Below are 15,486 nucleotides of genomic sequence, written 5' to 3'. Positions count from 1 at the left end.
ATGACGGGCTCCTTCCTCTAAATGGTGATTTTCAGCCTATCTTCCAAGACCCTTCCATCCTCGATGTGCCGGTGCAGGGTAAGGAGTTGGACTTCTGTCACGAGCTGGGGTTGCTTTATCCGTGAACAAGCTCTTGGTGGCCTCCTGGCCAGCACTGCTCCCAGGGGCTGAAGAGCTGACCAGTAGCAGAGGGGGTCAGTTCTATTACATTGCCAATAAACAGAAGCTCAGGGAAAAGAAACAATTCTCCTATGTCACTTTCTGAGAGAGCTAAAGGCAAATGTTTACTTGTGATCAACATCACTTGCACTTTTCGCCTATGAGTTAGTTATGAAAGTTGCCCCCATAAAAGATCAAAATACAGTGAGATCATGAAACAACAGACTGAAAACTGACAACACAAAAAATGTTTAATCAAGAGACATTTCCTTCTAGACCTACATTCAAGTTTTTATTTGAAGATATAGATCTTGTAGTGGGAAACTGAAATCAATTCATAATAACATCAGTAAATTGAAATGATTTAATTCACAACAGAAGCTTGAATCAGTGGACCACTGTGAGTGTAGGTGGTGTGGACAGGTGGAGAGGTGCTGGGGATTGAGGTATGAGCGATGGTGTGGACAGGTAGAGAGGTGCTGGGGATTGAGGTATGAGCGACGGTGTGGACAGGTGGAGAGGTGCTGGGGATTGAGGTATGAGCGATGGTGTGGACAGGTGGAGAGGTGCTGGGGATTGAGGTATGAGTGATGGTGTGGACAGGTGGAGAGGTGCTGGGGATTGAGGTATGAGCGAGGGTGTGGACAGGTAGAGAGGTGCTGGGTATTGAGGTATGAGCGAGGGTGTGGACAGGTAGAGAGGTGCTGGGGATTGAGGTATGAGTGATGGTGTGGACAGGTGGAGAGGTGCTGGGGATTGAGGTATGAGTGATGGTGTGGACAGGTGGAGAGGTGCTGGGGATTGAGGTATGAGCGAGGGTGTGGACAGGTGGAGAGGTGCTGGGGATTGAGGTATGAGCGAGGGTGTGGACAGGTAGAGAGGTGCTGGGTATTGAGGTATGAGCGAGGGTGTGGACAGGTAGAGAGGTGCTGGGGATTGTGGAATGAGCCATGGTGTGGACAGGTAGAGAGGTGCTGGGGATTGAGGTATGAGTGATCGTGTGGACAGGTAGAGAGGTGCTGGGGATTGGGATATGTGCCATGGTGTGGACAGGTGGAGAGGTGCTGGGGATTGAGGTATGTGCGATGGTGTGGATAGGTGGAGAGGTGCTGGGAATTGAGGTATGTGCGATGGTGTGGACAGGTGGAGAGGTGCTGGGGATTGGGATATGTGCCATGGTGTGGACAGGTAGAGAGGTGCTGGGGATTCAGGTATGTGCCATGGTGTGGACAGGTAGAGAGGTGCTGGGGATTCAGGTATGAGCGATGGTGTGGACAGGTAGAGAGGTGCTGGGGATTGTGGAATGAGCCATGGTGTGGACAGGTGGAGAGGTGCTGGGGATTGAGGTATGAGCCATGGTGTGGACAGGTGGAGAGGTGCTGGGGATTGAGGTATGAGCGACGGTGTGGACAGGTAGAGAGGTGCTGGGGATTGAGGTATGAGCGACGGTGTGGACAGGTAGAGAGGTGCTGGGGATTGAGGTATGAGCGACGGTGTGGACAGGTAGAGAGGTGCTGGGGATTGAGGTATGAGCGAGGGTGTGGACAGGTAGAGAGGTGCTGGGGATTGAGGTATGAGCGAGGGTGTGGACAGGTAGAGAGGTGCTGGGGATTGTGGAATGAGCCATGGTGTGGACAGGTAGAGAGGTGCTGGGGATTGAGGTATGAGTGATCGTGTGGACAGGTAGAGAGGTGCTGGGGATTGTGGAATGAGCCATGGTGTGGACAGGTAGAGAGGTGCTGAGGATTGAGATATGTGCGATGGTGTGGATAGGTGGAGAGGTGCTGGGAATTGAGGTATGTGCGATGGTGTGGACAGGTGGAGAGGTGCTGGGGATTGAGGTATGTGCCATGGTGTGGACAGGTAGAGAGGTGCTGGGGATTGAGGTATGAGCGATGGTGTGGACAGGTAGAGAGGTGCTGGGGATTGTGGAATGAGCCATGGTGTGGACAGGTGGAGAGGTGCTGGGGATTGAGGTATGTGCGATGGTGTGGACAGGTGGAGAGGTGCTGGGGATTGGGATATGTGCGATGGTGTGGGCAGGTGGAGAGGTGCTGGGGATTGAGGTATGTGCGATGGTGTGGATAGGTGGAGAGGTGCTGGGGATTGAGGTATGTGCGATGGTGTGGACAGGTGGAGAGGTGCTGGGGATTGGGATATGTGCCATGGTGTGGACAGGTAGAGAGGTGCTGGGGATTGAGGTATGTGCCATGGTGTGGACAGGTAGAGAGGTGCTGGGGATTGAGGTATGAGCGATGGTGTGGACAGGTAGAGAGGTGCTGGGGATTGTGGAATGAGCCATGGTGTGGACAGGTGGAGAGGTGCTGGGGATTGAGGTATGTGCGATGGTGTGGACAGGTGGAGAGGTGCTGGGGATTGGGGTATGTGCGATGGTGTGGGCAGGTGGAGAGGTGCTGGGGATTGAGGTATGTGCGATGGTGTGGATAGGTGGAGAGGTGCTGGGGATTGAGGTATGTGCGATGGTGTGGACAGGTAGAGAGGTGCTGGGAATTGAGGTATGAGCGAGGGTGTGGACAGGTAGAGAGGTGCTGGGGATTGAGGTATGAGCGAGGGTGTGGACAGGTAGAGAGGTGCTGGGGATTGGGATATGTGCGATGGTGTGGACAGGTAGAGAGGTGCTGGGGATTGAGGTATGAGCGAGGGTGTGGACAGGTAGAGAGGTGCTGGGGATTGGGATATGTGCGATGGTGTGGACAGGTGGAGAGGTGTTGGGGGTCAGGATATGAGCAATGGTGTGATCAGGTGGAGAGATGCCAGGAGTCGGGGTTTGTGCGACGGTGTGAGTGCAGGTGGTGTGGACATGTGGAGAGGTGCTGGAGGTCGGAGGTGAGCACAATGGGAATGAGAAGTGATAGGGGTGGCGGGAGGTTCCCATGGACAGGCTTTAATTGAGGGTGTGTATGTGAAGAGATCCTGAGGATGTTTAGTTAGTCACTGACTTTAACATTGACAGTCTTGATTGTCATTTCTTGATAAGAGGAAAAGGGATCTTGGATCAGGCTAAATCGGCAGGAGAGTGAGTGTGTGTGAGAAAGAGAGAGAAAGGATGCGTGGAAGCTGCAGACATTCTGAGGGGTGACGACTCAGCCAGAGGCTCTCAGAGGCGGCGACTGGGATTCCGGTTTCACAGAACATGGGCGTTCGGATCCACACAGATGCCAAAGTTGCTGTTAGTGATAGAGCCCACAATGGATTTGTCGGCCTCGCATGTCAGGCCGCTCTCACAGACACATTTGTAATACACACCAATAATGCTCTGCAGGAGACAGAAGGACTGGAGTCAGAAGCGGCAGCAGCTGATGCAACATCGTGTGCCCAGGCCAGCACACGGGTTATCCCGTGATTGGACGCGCGTTTCGGATGCGCTAGGATAACACCCGATGCAAAAAGGGGATTAGTGCGTCCAAAACGCGCATCCAAACACGCTGGTAGCTAATAGCGCTCCTCACATGTAAATGCCATGTAGATGAGAAATTACTGCTTTTCTGTGGCTCCTCCTACTTAGTATGAGGGGCTAGGGGAGAGCAGAGACCCTTCCCCATCCCAAAAAGAAACCCGTACTTACTATGAGGAGCCACAGGAAGCAGCATGAAAACAAATCTTGACCTGGCTGTGTGCAGATTAGGAAAGCAGACGCTCGTTAATTGATCCGCGCACAGCCACATCTCCTTGGCGCCCGATGCCATGGACGTGCTAAGGATGCACAATTTATTCCTAGCGTGTCCTTTTTTAGCATGGAAGCTCATTTGCCTATTGCATCGGCCTCTGAGATTGTACTCATAATAGCCTGGCATAAGAGCGAGGTTCAGACTTCTCAAAATATGCAAAATATTAACGCATTTGGAGACAATACCCCGGGAGGGAGGTGCTGAGGGACTAATGGCTACGTTGCAAATTGGGTTGCTATCCTGACATTAATCAGATCATGACAAGAAGGCATGAAGTCGCTAGGAAAATCTGAAATGAAAATCCTTGGCTGGTGCAATGATCTAAATTATTTCGCTCAGATTCATACAGTCCAAAGCAAGATGCACCCCAGTCCTGTCAGATTGTAATCTGGCCTGGTGAGATATAATGTAATATAAGCAACTGGAAAATGTAAACCAGAGCAGGGAAGCCCTTGGTTCACCTCTTCGGATGATGTTTCCCTTCCCTGACTCCTAAGAGGAGGGCTTCAGTACCCAAGGACCCCTCACTGTCTTTGTCCCCTTGCAGACTGGCAGCTGCTGCGGTCACCTCTGCATCTAACTGCACCTGAGGCTGGGGGCCTGAGGATGGTCACTTAGGAGTGTGAGACAGCCGGGGGGGGGGGGGGGGGGGGGTGCAGGTATCAGCTGAGAACGGCAAAGAGAGAAAAGCTGCTTACCTTGGGGGAGCACTCCTGGGTCTCGGCAGCCTTTGGGGCACAACGAGCAAGGCTTAATCCACTCCGCCTGTGGCAGCATCCACTCTTACACTGGAGACTGTTGAGGCAGAGCTCCCCGTTATCCTGAAACAAAGCACAACAAAATCTGCCTTTCCTTAATCTCATAGAAGAGGATATGGCCTAGAAGAGACGGTGTGTGTATCCCCCAGCTCGGTATAAAACAAACAAGCTTATTATGGACGCATCAGACTCTCCTCTGCACGTATAACCAAGGTACCTCTGTGCTCACTAAGCTCACGGAGAGCATCAATTTACTTTATTTCAATATTTGTATATGGCACGCTACCCATTTTTCTTTTAAATTCCTATTCTGGAGAAATACATGGAGAATAGGAGTGATGGCAGATAAGGACCGTAAGACCCATCCAGTCTCCACAGTTCCACTCCTGCTGCAATGCCAGAGACCCCAGTTGACCTCTGGATTTCCTCTCACTTCTTCTGTGCTTATTCCAAGCTTTGAGTATTGTTAGAGTTTGGGCTTTCCCCAGCTCGTCTGGGAGGCCTCCTTCCTGTGAAGATGCAATCACGCCCTAAAAAGCACCTACTTTTCCTAGGGACCAACGTGGCCACCAGAATGCTCCATTCCTTCGTGCTAGATTTGATCTGTGGCAGTTCTGCGCCCCCTCCTCCCCAGAGGCCTGTGTGGAGCTCATCCTGGGTTTACCACTTGTCCGCTCTCCAACCGCACCCATGGGATGCTCCAGAGGAGGACGCCAGCTGAGCAGAGCCACAAAGGATGCTTCAGTCGATGGGATGGCCTAGCGTCCAGCAGTGAAAATGCCAAGTTACTGCTGGGTCAGAGTCCAAAAGTGAGCGGGCAGCAGCAGCTCTTTTTGGTAGCTTTCAGGACATTCTGTAGTCAATAATTAGGGGAACCTTTGAATTTAAGGGCAGACTCAGCTCTGCATCCTTATCAGCCTAAGGGGGGGGGGGGGGGGTGTCCCACGTATAACTACCACCGCTGCCATTACAAGATGCGGTGTTTTGCATCTATCACCCCCTCATCGCGTTAGCTTTGGTGTTATGCAAAATGTTAGATGCTCCGGGATTGCGGCAGTCCCTGCTGGAGTCAGGTGCTCGTCTAGTTGCCAAATCATGGAATAAGTGGTGCATGTCTTCAGTGACGGCCCAGTTTTCCCTTGCATGCCTGGCACTGGTAAAGGATTCTTCTGGACTCATCATTCGAGTGTGTGATGGGCACAGGGTGATCTGCACCAGTCTCCCAAATCAGGGCAGGTCACGGCCATCTTAACATCCGCCACAAGCACTTAAAGCAGAAGGACGCAGGCTCTGCTTCCCACGGTTGAGCTGCCTCGCCCATGTGCTGCCAAACTCAGCCAGCTCTGTGGATGCAAACACAAAAACCCTCTTGCTGAAGCCTAACATAAGCGTTCACTTTAGTTTAAGAAGCAGCAGGTGCACCGGATTTTCTCTTTGCTTCTTTTTTTCTTTAAGGGACAATTTTGTGCACATTTTCCCCACAGACACGGAATGGGAGAAACGCCTTAGGAAATCAGGTCCTTTATGAGACAGAGTGCAGCTGCACACACAAGTGCCAGCTCTGTGGACGCAAACGGGTGCTCGAGCAAACCCCCCGATATTGAGCAAACTCCTTCAATGCATCCACGGAAGGGTAAGTTGCGTTGAGTTTAACAACCCCAGTCATTTTGAAAAGCTATGGCCACACATGAATGCAGACGGAAAGCAACACTGATACTGTGCAGGTGCCATCCCCCAGTACAGCAGCAAACAGCTGCACAACCCCTGGCCTTCTCTGCACCTTTACTCCACCTTCCTTATGAAAGGCAAAACATTCCAGGTGGCAGGGGGAGGGGGGGTTTCTTCTCCCAGAGCCCCCTATGCAAATGCTGCTACTGCTATCCTATGCAGCCCAACTAGGGGTTTAAGGAAGTTTAGAAGCAGGGGCCACAGCAGAACTGAATTCGGTTCTCGGAGGTGGGCAGGTCTGCTCTGGAAGAGAAAAATCCCATTTTGAGGAGAGAAACAGCAATTCTAATCAGAGGCAATTTTAACGAGTAAGGCTTCCCCAGCAGCACGTGACATTCTCTCCCAAAGAAATACGGTTCCTTAAAACGCAGGAAATCACATCAACCCTTGATCGTCAATTTAAAAAATGGGCTTGGATTTATTTAGCAAATTGCTCTATCCCTACCAGGTTTATTATTAGTCCCTTATCCGGAGGGGCTGCCAGGGTCAAAGCAAAGGTGAGCAGCGGCAGCAGCAGGAAGAATGGGCGTCTCATGGTGGACGTAGGTCTGTTGCACTCACAGTCCGTTGCTCCAAGTCTGCGCCGTGCGTCCAGTGGCAGACCCCAGTTCACGGTATGAGCTTATATACCTTATTACCTTATCTTCCACGGCTGATGACCTCACCTTGTCCAATCGCACAGACACACATCTGCCAGTACAGGTGTTCACAACAACTGAAAGGAATTCAGAGAAAAACCATGTGAAGGCGGCAGATGTGCTGGCAAGAGAGAGCAACCATGCAAGAGCCTGGAAAAGCGTCCTGCTGGAGGTCTGTAGAAAAGCGCAGGCCAGGTTTGCCAATCAGCTTGAGAGAAAAAAAAAGGAAACATTTGGGGAAAGGCCAACGTGCAGGCAGCGGAGGAGGAAGGATCACTTTCTACGTCAGTGATTTTAATCCTGTCTGTTGTGATAAATCGCGCTACCAGAAACAAGGGCCGTCTAACGCCTGCGAGATGCTTTGGGTGGCCTTGGCTCTCCTTCTGCCTAGTACAGGAGGTATTGACTGGGGGGTGGGATAGGCCTAGTTATTTCCCAACCTGTCAGTGCAAGGTGAGTGGGAAAAGCCAGGGATGGGTTTTTGGCCTTTTGCAATTTTAGGGATACATTGCAATGTATTATTTTATTGTACTGTTATGCTTAATCATATTGCTCATAGGTAGCTCAATCTTAGCATTTATGGGAGTCCCAGAGACTTATGAAAGGGCGATCCCTTTCTCTGCCCGTCAACCCTGCGCCTGGAGCCTAAATGTGCAAAGCACAGCACAGGACGATCGTGCGAGTGGAAAAGCTCATCCGTATCAGAGAGGGCAACTCTGGACAGGGCATCGCTACCTGCACACCTGCTACTCTCTTGATAAACAGATTTGGGGTGGGGGGGGGGGAGCAGGGGGAGGGTTTACAGGAGGAAGCCGAGGAAGGTGCAGGCTGGACAGGTAAGCGGTATCGAGGAGTTCAATGAGGGGGCTGCAGAAGGAAGGACCGGGCCGATGGGCAGAGGGGAGTGGGCTCTAGTGAATGCGGATGGCGTCTGGGTTTGCTTTTAATCTGGGCCAGAGCTGAATTTGTAAGATAAAGGTGACAGATTCATTTTTAACTACAAGAGAGATATAGGACCAAGATCAGAAAGATTGTAAATGGATCCAGAGGTGTGGTTGCCACCTTTTGACAGGATGAGATGCCTTTACTTCCCAAAAGCGAGTTAAGAAATATATTCCAATTATATTTTCTGTTGTCTATTCGCCATTGTTTCTGCACAGTACCAGAAGTGAAATGCTGAATGCTGATTTCGGAAAGAGAGAAATATATTTTTGGCTCGGTTATAGCCTTGCAGATTTTGCCTTTCAGCATCGCAGACTGAAGCAGGAAGGAAGTGAAAGCCAGGCCTCCACGTTGCTACTGTACGCATGCACTCTGAATCGGGCCAGTAGATGTGGCTATTCAGAGATGGCTGAGGCTCCCTCCCCCACTCGGGGGTGGGAACCACCTCCATTGTCTCTGCTGGACCCCAGGAATCAAACTGCGCAGTCAGCTCGGCCTCTTAAAGGGGAATTTTGTTTAAAGAAATCTAAATAAAAAAACAATTGCGGATATTCCATCCCAGACTCTTCCCTCGTGCACTCATTCATCACGTCCTCAATACCCTACGCTTTCTCCGTCCGTTTGAATCCTCAAACAATTCTCCACTCCCATGATCAAAACTCTGAGGCCTGTATTTAACATCATTAAATCCTCTGAGGCCTGTATTTAACATCATTAAATCCTCCTTACATCTGTATAAAGAAAAACTTAACAACACCAAACGAGATTTCTTTGCTAACAAAATACACCAATTCCAATACAATCCTAAAGTGCTATACGAGTACGTTAATTCTCTCACCAAGTCAGCAGCTTCCGACGTCCCAGATGACATAGCCAAATCTAAATGTGAAGAACTTGCCACATTTTTCCAAACCAAAATAGACAAGCTGATATCCAAGTTTACCAATGCATCATCCACTCCCATCCAACAATTGGAACCTGACTGCAACCAAATCAAGACTAGAAACAACACTAATATTCTATCTTCTCTAGAATGCACCTCTACACTAGAAATAGAAATTCTTATTAAAAAAGCCAAACCCTCCTCCCATCCAACTGACACAATACCCACCAAACATCTTCTCTCAATACCTAACCTTTTTGCTAAACCCTTAACAAATATCATCAACCTGTCCATTAATTCTGGACAGGTACCTGTCCCCCTCAAACAGGCAATCGTCAAACCTATACTAAAAAAACCTAAACTTGACCCCTCTGATCTAGCCAACTACCGCCCCATCTCCAATCTCCCTTTCATTTCCAAACTCCTTGAAAAAACCGTTAACAAACAACTTACTGAATACCTCGATGACAACCACATCCTAGCACCTGCTCAGTACGGTTTTCGGAAATCTCACAGCACTGAGACTCTTTTACTCTCTCTGTCAGACCATATACTCAAAGGTTTCGAGAAAGGACAATCTTATATCCTTGCCTTTCTTGATATCTCCTCTGCATTTGATACCATCAGCCACTCCATTCTCCTACAGCGGTTAACTGAAATTGGCATCACAGGGGTTGCCCTCAATTGGTTCAACTCCTACCTCAGTAACAGGAATTTCAAAATTCAGTTAGGAAACCATGTTTCCAAGGCCATACCCCTCAAGCAAGGTGTCCCACAAGGTTCATCCCTCTCCTCAACTCTTTTCAATATCTACATCTTACCCCTCTGTTACCTCCTTTCCAGCCTCAACCTCCCTCACTATATATACGCTGACGACGTTCAGTTGCTCATCCCTATTACTGACTCTCTTTCGAAAACCATGGATATCTGGAAAAATACTCTCCAATCCATAAACAATCTCCTATCTTCCATCCACTTAGCTCTGAATACCACTAAAACTGAAATCATGCTTATCTCACCCCAAAACCAACTGAACCCCTCCCCTCTTTCAAACATCCCACTTGCGCAACAAGTCCGTGATCTGGGCATCATTCTTGATGGTCACTTCACACTTAAGAAATTCATCAGTAATATACTAAAAGATGGTTTCTTTAAACTTCACACCCTTAAGAAACTTAAACCTCTACTTCATCCCCCTGACTTCCGTACAGTCCTACAAACTATAATCTTTGCCAAAATCGACTATTGTAATTCCCTCCTCCTCGGACTCCCGAATAACGCCATCCACCCCCTTCAAATACTACAAAACACTACAGCCCGGATTTTGACCAACACTCACAGACACGACCATATCACACCGGTCCTAAAAGATCTACATTGGCTCCCCATAGCCTCCCGCATACAATATAAGGCTCTCTCCCTCGTTCATAAGGCCTTGTACAATCCCAAAATGAATTGGTTTAATGACACCATCCGATTTCACCAATCTAATAAATCCACTAGACACATTCATCTCGCCACCATGCCCACCACCTCGCCTAAACTCTACAAATTAACCTCCACGAGAGCCCGAGCGTTATCGATCGCCGGGCCAATCCTCTGGAACACAATGCCAGTCGAACTTCGACAAGAAGAATGCTCTAAAACATTCAAGCGTAAGCTTAAGACCTGGCTCTTTACCAAAGCATACACATAAATTCTCCTTGCTCTCATCTATGTCCCCTCATCTCTGTTCCCCCTTCAACCAGGCTTACCATTAAAGCATACACCTACCTCCCCTCTCTCCCATTTATGTTACCCTACCCCCTCTCCTACCCCTTTGCTCCCCTCCCTCCTCCTCACCTTCACCCCTTACCCTGCACATATGTTAAATTATGTTAATCCCTATTATTGTACATATTGTATATACTTGCAATTTTTGCCTACAATAATTTTCATCTACCTTTATTCTTCTGCCACTTTCCCCTTCAATAACTCCTCTGTCACTTTTCCCTACAATAATTTATTAATCTAACTCTATTCTGCTGTCACTTCCCCCCCCTTTTGTAAACATGTTATTTTAATTTTAGTTTAATTCTTTACTTCCCCCACCTTTCCCTTTACTTTCTAGTTATTAAGTTTCAATATGTTTTTAATTGTATTTTGGTAAACTTGTTCAATGTAAAGCGCCGTTACAGGCACTAGTTTTATGTTACGCTGTGAACCGATGTGATATCTTTGATGAATGTCGGTATATAAAACCTTTTAAATAAATAAATAAATAAATCAATCAATCAATCACATTCCTCTCCCTAATCTTTATGGAAATAATGATCCTGCAGGTCCACGGTGATTCAGAGGTGCGTTGGGAGAGGTCTGGAGGAAAGACGACCATGAAGCCGCACAGGGGGGGGGGGAATCCTCAGGTTGTGCTTCACATTCCAGTGCCTACAACAAAGTCTAAATAAAATTCGGGAGCTGCGCAGCTACCACCGTTTGTATAGATTGATTTTTTTGTTTTCCAGAATTCCAAAGACAAAAACCTTGAATGTTAGGGGGATGTTAAAATAAGGCAAGGCCCATGCATGTAGTGCACATACCCAGCTCCAACACTACCCATCACCTCCAACCCTTACCTCCATCGCTGCAACTCCTCAAATCCCTTTCCCTACAAACCACTGCTGACCACCTCTGCCATGTCCTGGACCTTACAACGTGCCACACACCAAGGAGGCGCCCTTACCAGTTATTTATGGGCTGTAAGTCTTTTGACCCAGCTGTTTCCTTTGACTGCTTTGGGCCACAGTCAGAACAAGGGCTGGGATCCTGGGGGCATGAGCCCTCGTTCCCTATTTTATAACTTCCTTCTCCAATCCCGCTCTTGTACCTCGTCAAGTCATCATAGCCTCAGTCCTCACCCAAGGGCCATGCACCAGCGGGCCTTCTAGGGACCTGTATTCAGTCATCATCAGATGTCACCCTTGCACGAGAACCATGACTCCTTCCTTCCATGATCATCCACCCCCCCCCCCCCGGGCTACGAATGCTGCGTCAGCAGCCGCCCCCACCTTGGGCTGACCCAGGGAGCTGGAGATCAAGGCCGTGCCACTGAACCAGCCCTTTCCAAGGTCTTAGCCGGTGATAAGTGCTAATCAGTAGCAAGCACATTTTATAACCCTCCGATCTGCACCCTCGTCTCAACTTGCCATGAGCTGGTTGCTTCTGGTGATCACAATTCCCCTGGGCACAGAGCCACTAGAAATGCCAAGCTGGACACTTCCTTCGCAAGTTCCCAGCGAACACCACCACACTAAAGGAGAAATCTTTATTTTGGAAGGTAGGGCCAGATGGGGTAATTCCCAGCTTAGTGATAAAATTCCAGCCAGCTGCCAGCCAGCTTCTAGTGAAAAGGTTTCCATTCTTCTTCTTTTTTTTTTTTTTAATTCTTTATTTATCATTTTTACTTCACAAATTGGAAAAATAAACCACTATCAAAATTAGATTAATCATATAGATAAATGCATTTACAGTATTCATTTCTACTAATATAATAAACATTGAAAATTTATCCAATTCGTACTTTGAAAAAAAAGATTATATAATGAAGTCCAGATAAGAGGACACAAGGGAAAATCAAAGGAGAAATACAGGAAGTAAAGCAAATTATCAGGGCAGTAGTACAGAATTACACCGGTACTCATTGCAATTTAAGACCCTTCCCCATTTTGAGGTATTGGTGAAGAGGTGGTCGGTTTTCGAGCTTCAAAAAACTGACGCATTAGGTCTGGTTGAAAAAATATGAAGGACTCTTCCCCCCTTTTTAGAAAAACCTTACAAGGGTAGCGTAAAATGAAGGAAAATCCTCGTGAAATTACTTGCCGTCTAAAGGATAGAAAGTGTTTCCTTCTGATCTGTGTCACTTGGGCCAGGTCAGGATAAATCCTGACCTGGCTGACCATAAATCATCTCAGGAAGTTTCCTAAAAAAAAAAAAAGATCTCATGACATTATTCACATCCTGAGTGTTATGCCCGTCGGTCGCAGACGGCTGCGACCTCTGATGCTCAGCTCTTTTCTCCCTATCTCTTCAACCCTGGGACATGTGGCGGTGTCCGCCAGCCAACGCCAACCTTCTCGGTGTCTCTTGAACGGCATGGGCGCAGCCGATCGCCATCTTGAACCTGGTATTACCTAGGACGCGCGCGAACAAGGGTCTCCTAAGTACACATCATGGCGGGAACCTCGGGGGCGTCCCCTCCCGATGACGTCAGTCATCCTCTGTGCTTAAAACCGTTCGGCCCCTGGCTAAGACGAGTTAGCAAGGAGTTCCTACTTGCCTAATTCCACTCTACCTTGGACTTCCTGTTCCTGTTCCGACATGTATCTACGACGCTGAGTACCCGCTCCTCGGGGGGCCTATCTGCTACTGTCTTCACCAACCCACTGCTCTGGAGCTATCTGGGACGTCCATCTGTGAGTACTATTGAGTTTCTACATCGCCGCTTGCTGAATCCATCTGCGGCATACCCCGAGCCTCAGCCCACTACCGCTTAGCTTCAGCTAACCTTCCTGAACATCCTGCTCAGCAAGAACCTACCGCTTTGCTACAGCTTCCTTGGGCTGCCTTGCCTCGGCATACCCCGCGCTGTGGGCCACTACCGGATCTGTAACCTGAGGTACACCATTCGCCCGTGGGAACATCCTGGCACATCCCGCTCCGCGGGCCACTACCAGACCTCCATCATCAGCGGCATCATTGGGGTATTCCCCCGCTGCTCAGAACTGTGTCTCTCTCCCGCTCTGCCTCTTTCTCTATAATAAAGTGTCTCTCCTACAGTGTCCTGTGCCATCGAGACCAAGCCTACCGACGGTGAGGCCCGCAGGGCTCCTCCCTGTGGGCGGAGTCAGCTCTCACCTCGGCCCAGGGTTCACATTCTTACAGCAATAAAAGATACCAAGAGAATGTTTCTATCCATTATTTCAACACTTGAATTTTCTAAGAAACTGGTCAAATTAGTGGGAATAGGAACCCTGTTTGAGAGGCCCTCTTATTTAAGAAATAGCATGAATTTATTGAGGGAATGTTATCTTGAGGAAATCCGAGGGCTTCAGTCAGGAATCTCTTCAAAGTAATGTAAGGTATTTCTCCCGCCACCTTAGGAAAGTTTAGAATCCTCAAATGAAGATGTCTTATACTGTTCTCTAGTATCGCTAGATGTCTGGAACAGGCCATTTGATCTTTAATAATGGCCACATTAAGAGCTTGGGCTGACTGAATTTTGTTTTCAGCTTCCACCACCCTGTTGGAAATTGCATTTGTCTGTTCCTGTAGGCCCAGAATTTTTTGCTGAAAATTATATGCTAAAGAGTCCATCTTGTTTTCTAGTCTGTTTAGAGAAGTCCCGAATCCTGCCACCAAGTCCCATATTGCCTCTAGGGTCACCGCCTCAGGCCTAGGAGGTAATTGCGGCAACTCACCCTGTGCACTGGATGGTGTTTGTCCCTGATTTCCATTCAGAGGAGTCTCAACTCTCTCCCCTCCTCTGAGACTCTTCCAGACTGCCAGTCAAACCACCTCCGGCGCCGAAGTTTAATTCCTCTCCGACTGCTGGAGGATTTTCCAGTTCCAATGCAGTGCAAAGAACAGCCCCTTCCTGCCCAGTCGCTCCTACCGCGTCATCGGAGGGCAACTGAGCTGCGTCTCTGCCGGGGTCACGCTGTGCCGGAGGTCAGGACTAAGGGACGCCTCCTTCGCGGGGGACTCACAGCGTTTTCAGCGGCTCCCTAAGTTTCCATTCTTAATGGAAAAAAAAAACCAAAACCCTGACCCAGCAGGGCCGTGCATCAAACACAAGAATTTCAGTTTCACCTGTTTGTTCAAAGAAAACGTGTCAGGTTATATTTTCTGCTGACTTCTGTGCCAGTCAGCACTGTCTGGGGTCTGCTTTCCCAAGACAAGACACAAGACAGCCTGGAAAGTTTTCTGCTTGTAGATGTATTTACTGGGTACTTGCAAAGGGGTTGGTTTTTGGGAGGGGGTTGCTTTGAAAGTTAACGCAATACTGTATCATTAAGTTATCCTTTATACTCAGCACTGAAAGCCCTGGGGTAGAATAAGATGTTTCACAGACGCAGTTCTATGAAAACCTTCAGTACTTGGGCAAGTGGCTGTAGTTGGCTTCCAAGTTACTTCCTTGCAGAATGTACACAGAGCCGGGCCCTGGCAGATTTATTCTAACCTGCATTAAACCTGTTAGGATTAGAGCGATCCCACAATGCTTCACCCTGCTCAGCTGAGAGCCTCGCAGCTTTTCTTTTTTCTCTCTACAAGCAAGGTTTTTGTTCATCAGCAGCTGCCTGCCTGCATCCAAAAGCCCCCAGAAGCAGAGCGGAGGGCAGGAAGTGAAACAGCTACCATGTGGAAATGAATATTTCATCAGGTTTTGAATTGCCGACCTGAACCCTCTGTATCTCAGAGGCAGGTGAAGGACACAGAATATGAGGGGGAGCGCCGAGGCAGAGAGGCAGCCAGGCTTCAGCTAAACAAACCTGCGAAAATTAAAACTGGACGTCGGCGGCGAAGGCTGGGAAGATAAAGTTACCTCGACTCCTTCAGAAGTTTTACATAGCGGATTTTAGCATCACGTGTGTGTATTTTCTATTCCCATTATTTGTACTGCTCCACCTGTATGTTTGCAATCTACAGGTGGC

The 15,486-nt window shown here is 48.6% G+C and overlaps 3 protein-coding genes across 3 annotated transcripts; all 3 read right to left on the bottom strand.

Moving 5' to 3' along the window:
* Positions 1-523: 523 nt before the first annotated feature.
* On the bottom strand, positions 524-1,336 carry LOC115074266 (salivary glue protein Sgs-3-like). The gene has a single exon (XM_029573576.1). The coding sequence runs from the start codon at positions 1,334-1,336 to the stop codon at positions 524-526; it is 813 nt and encodes a 270-aa protein (XP_029429436.1).
* A 75-nt stretch (positions 1,337-1,411) lies between these two features.
* On the bottom strand, positions 1,412-2,011 carry LOC115074265 (salivary glue protein Sgs-3-like). The gene has a single exon (XM_029573574.1). The coding sequence runs from the start codon at positions 2,009-2,011 to the stop codon at positions 1,412-1,414; it is 600 nt and encodes a 199-aa protein (XP_029429434.1).
* Positions 2,012-2,875: 864 nt separating this feature from the next.
* On the bottom strand, positions 2,876-6,885 carry CLPS (colipase). Its single transcript, XM_029574020.1, has 3 exons — positions 6,780-6,885; positions 4,547-4,669; positions 2,876-3,436 (listed from the first exon to the last, which is right to left on the bottom strand). Exons 1-3 carry the CDS (start codon positions 6,867-6,869, stop codon positions 3,305-3,307), a joined length of 345 nt encoding a protein of 114 aa, XP_029429880.1. The 5' UTR covers positions 6,870-6,885; the 3' UTR covers positions 2,876-3,304.
* Positions 6,886-15,486: the final 8,601 nt, after the last annotated feature.

Source organism: Rhinatrema bivittatum, chromosome 12 (genome assembly GCF_901001135.1).
Source record: "Rhinatrema bivittatum chromosome 12, aRhiBiv1.1, whole genome shotgun sequence".
In the NCBI taxonomy this organism is placed as follows: domain Eukaryota; kingdom Metazoa; phylum Chordata; class Amphibia; order Gymnophiona; family Rhinatrematidae; genus Rhinatrema; species Rhinatrema bivittatum.
This window is presented reverse-complemented; position numbering and strand designations above follow the sequence as displayed.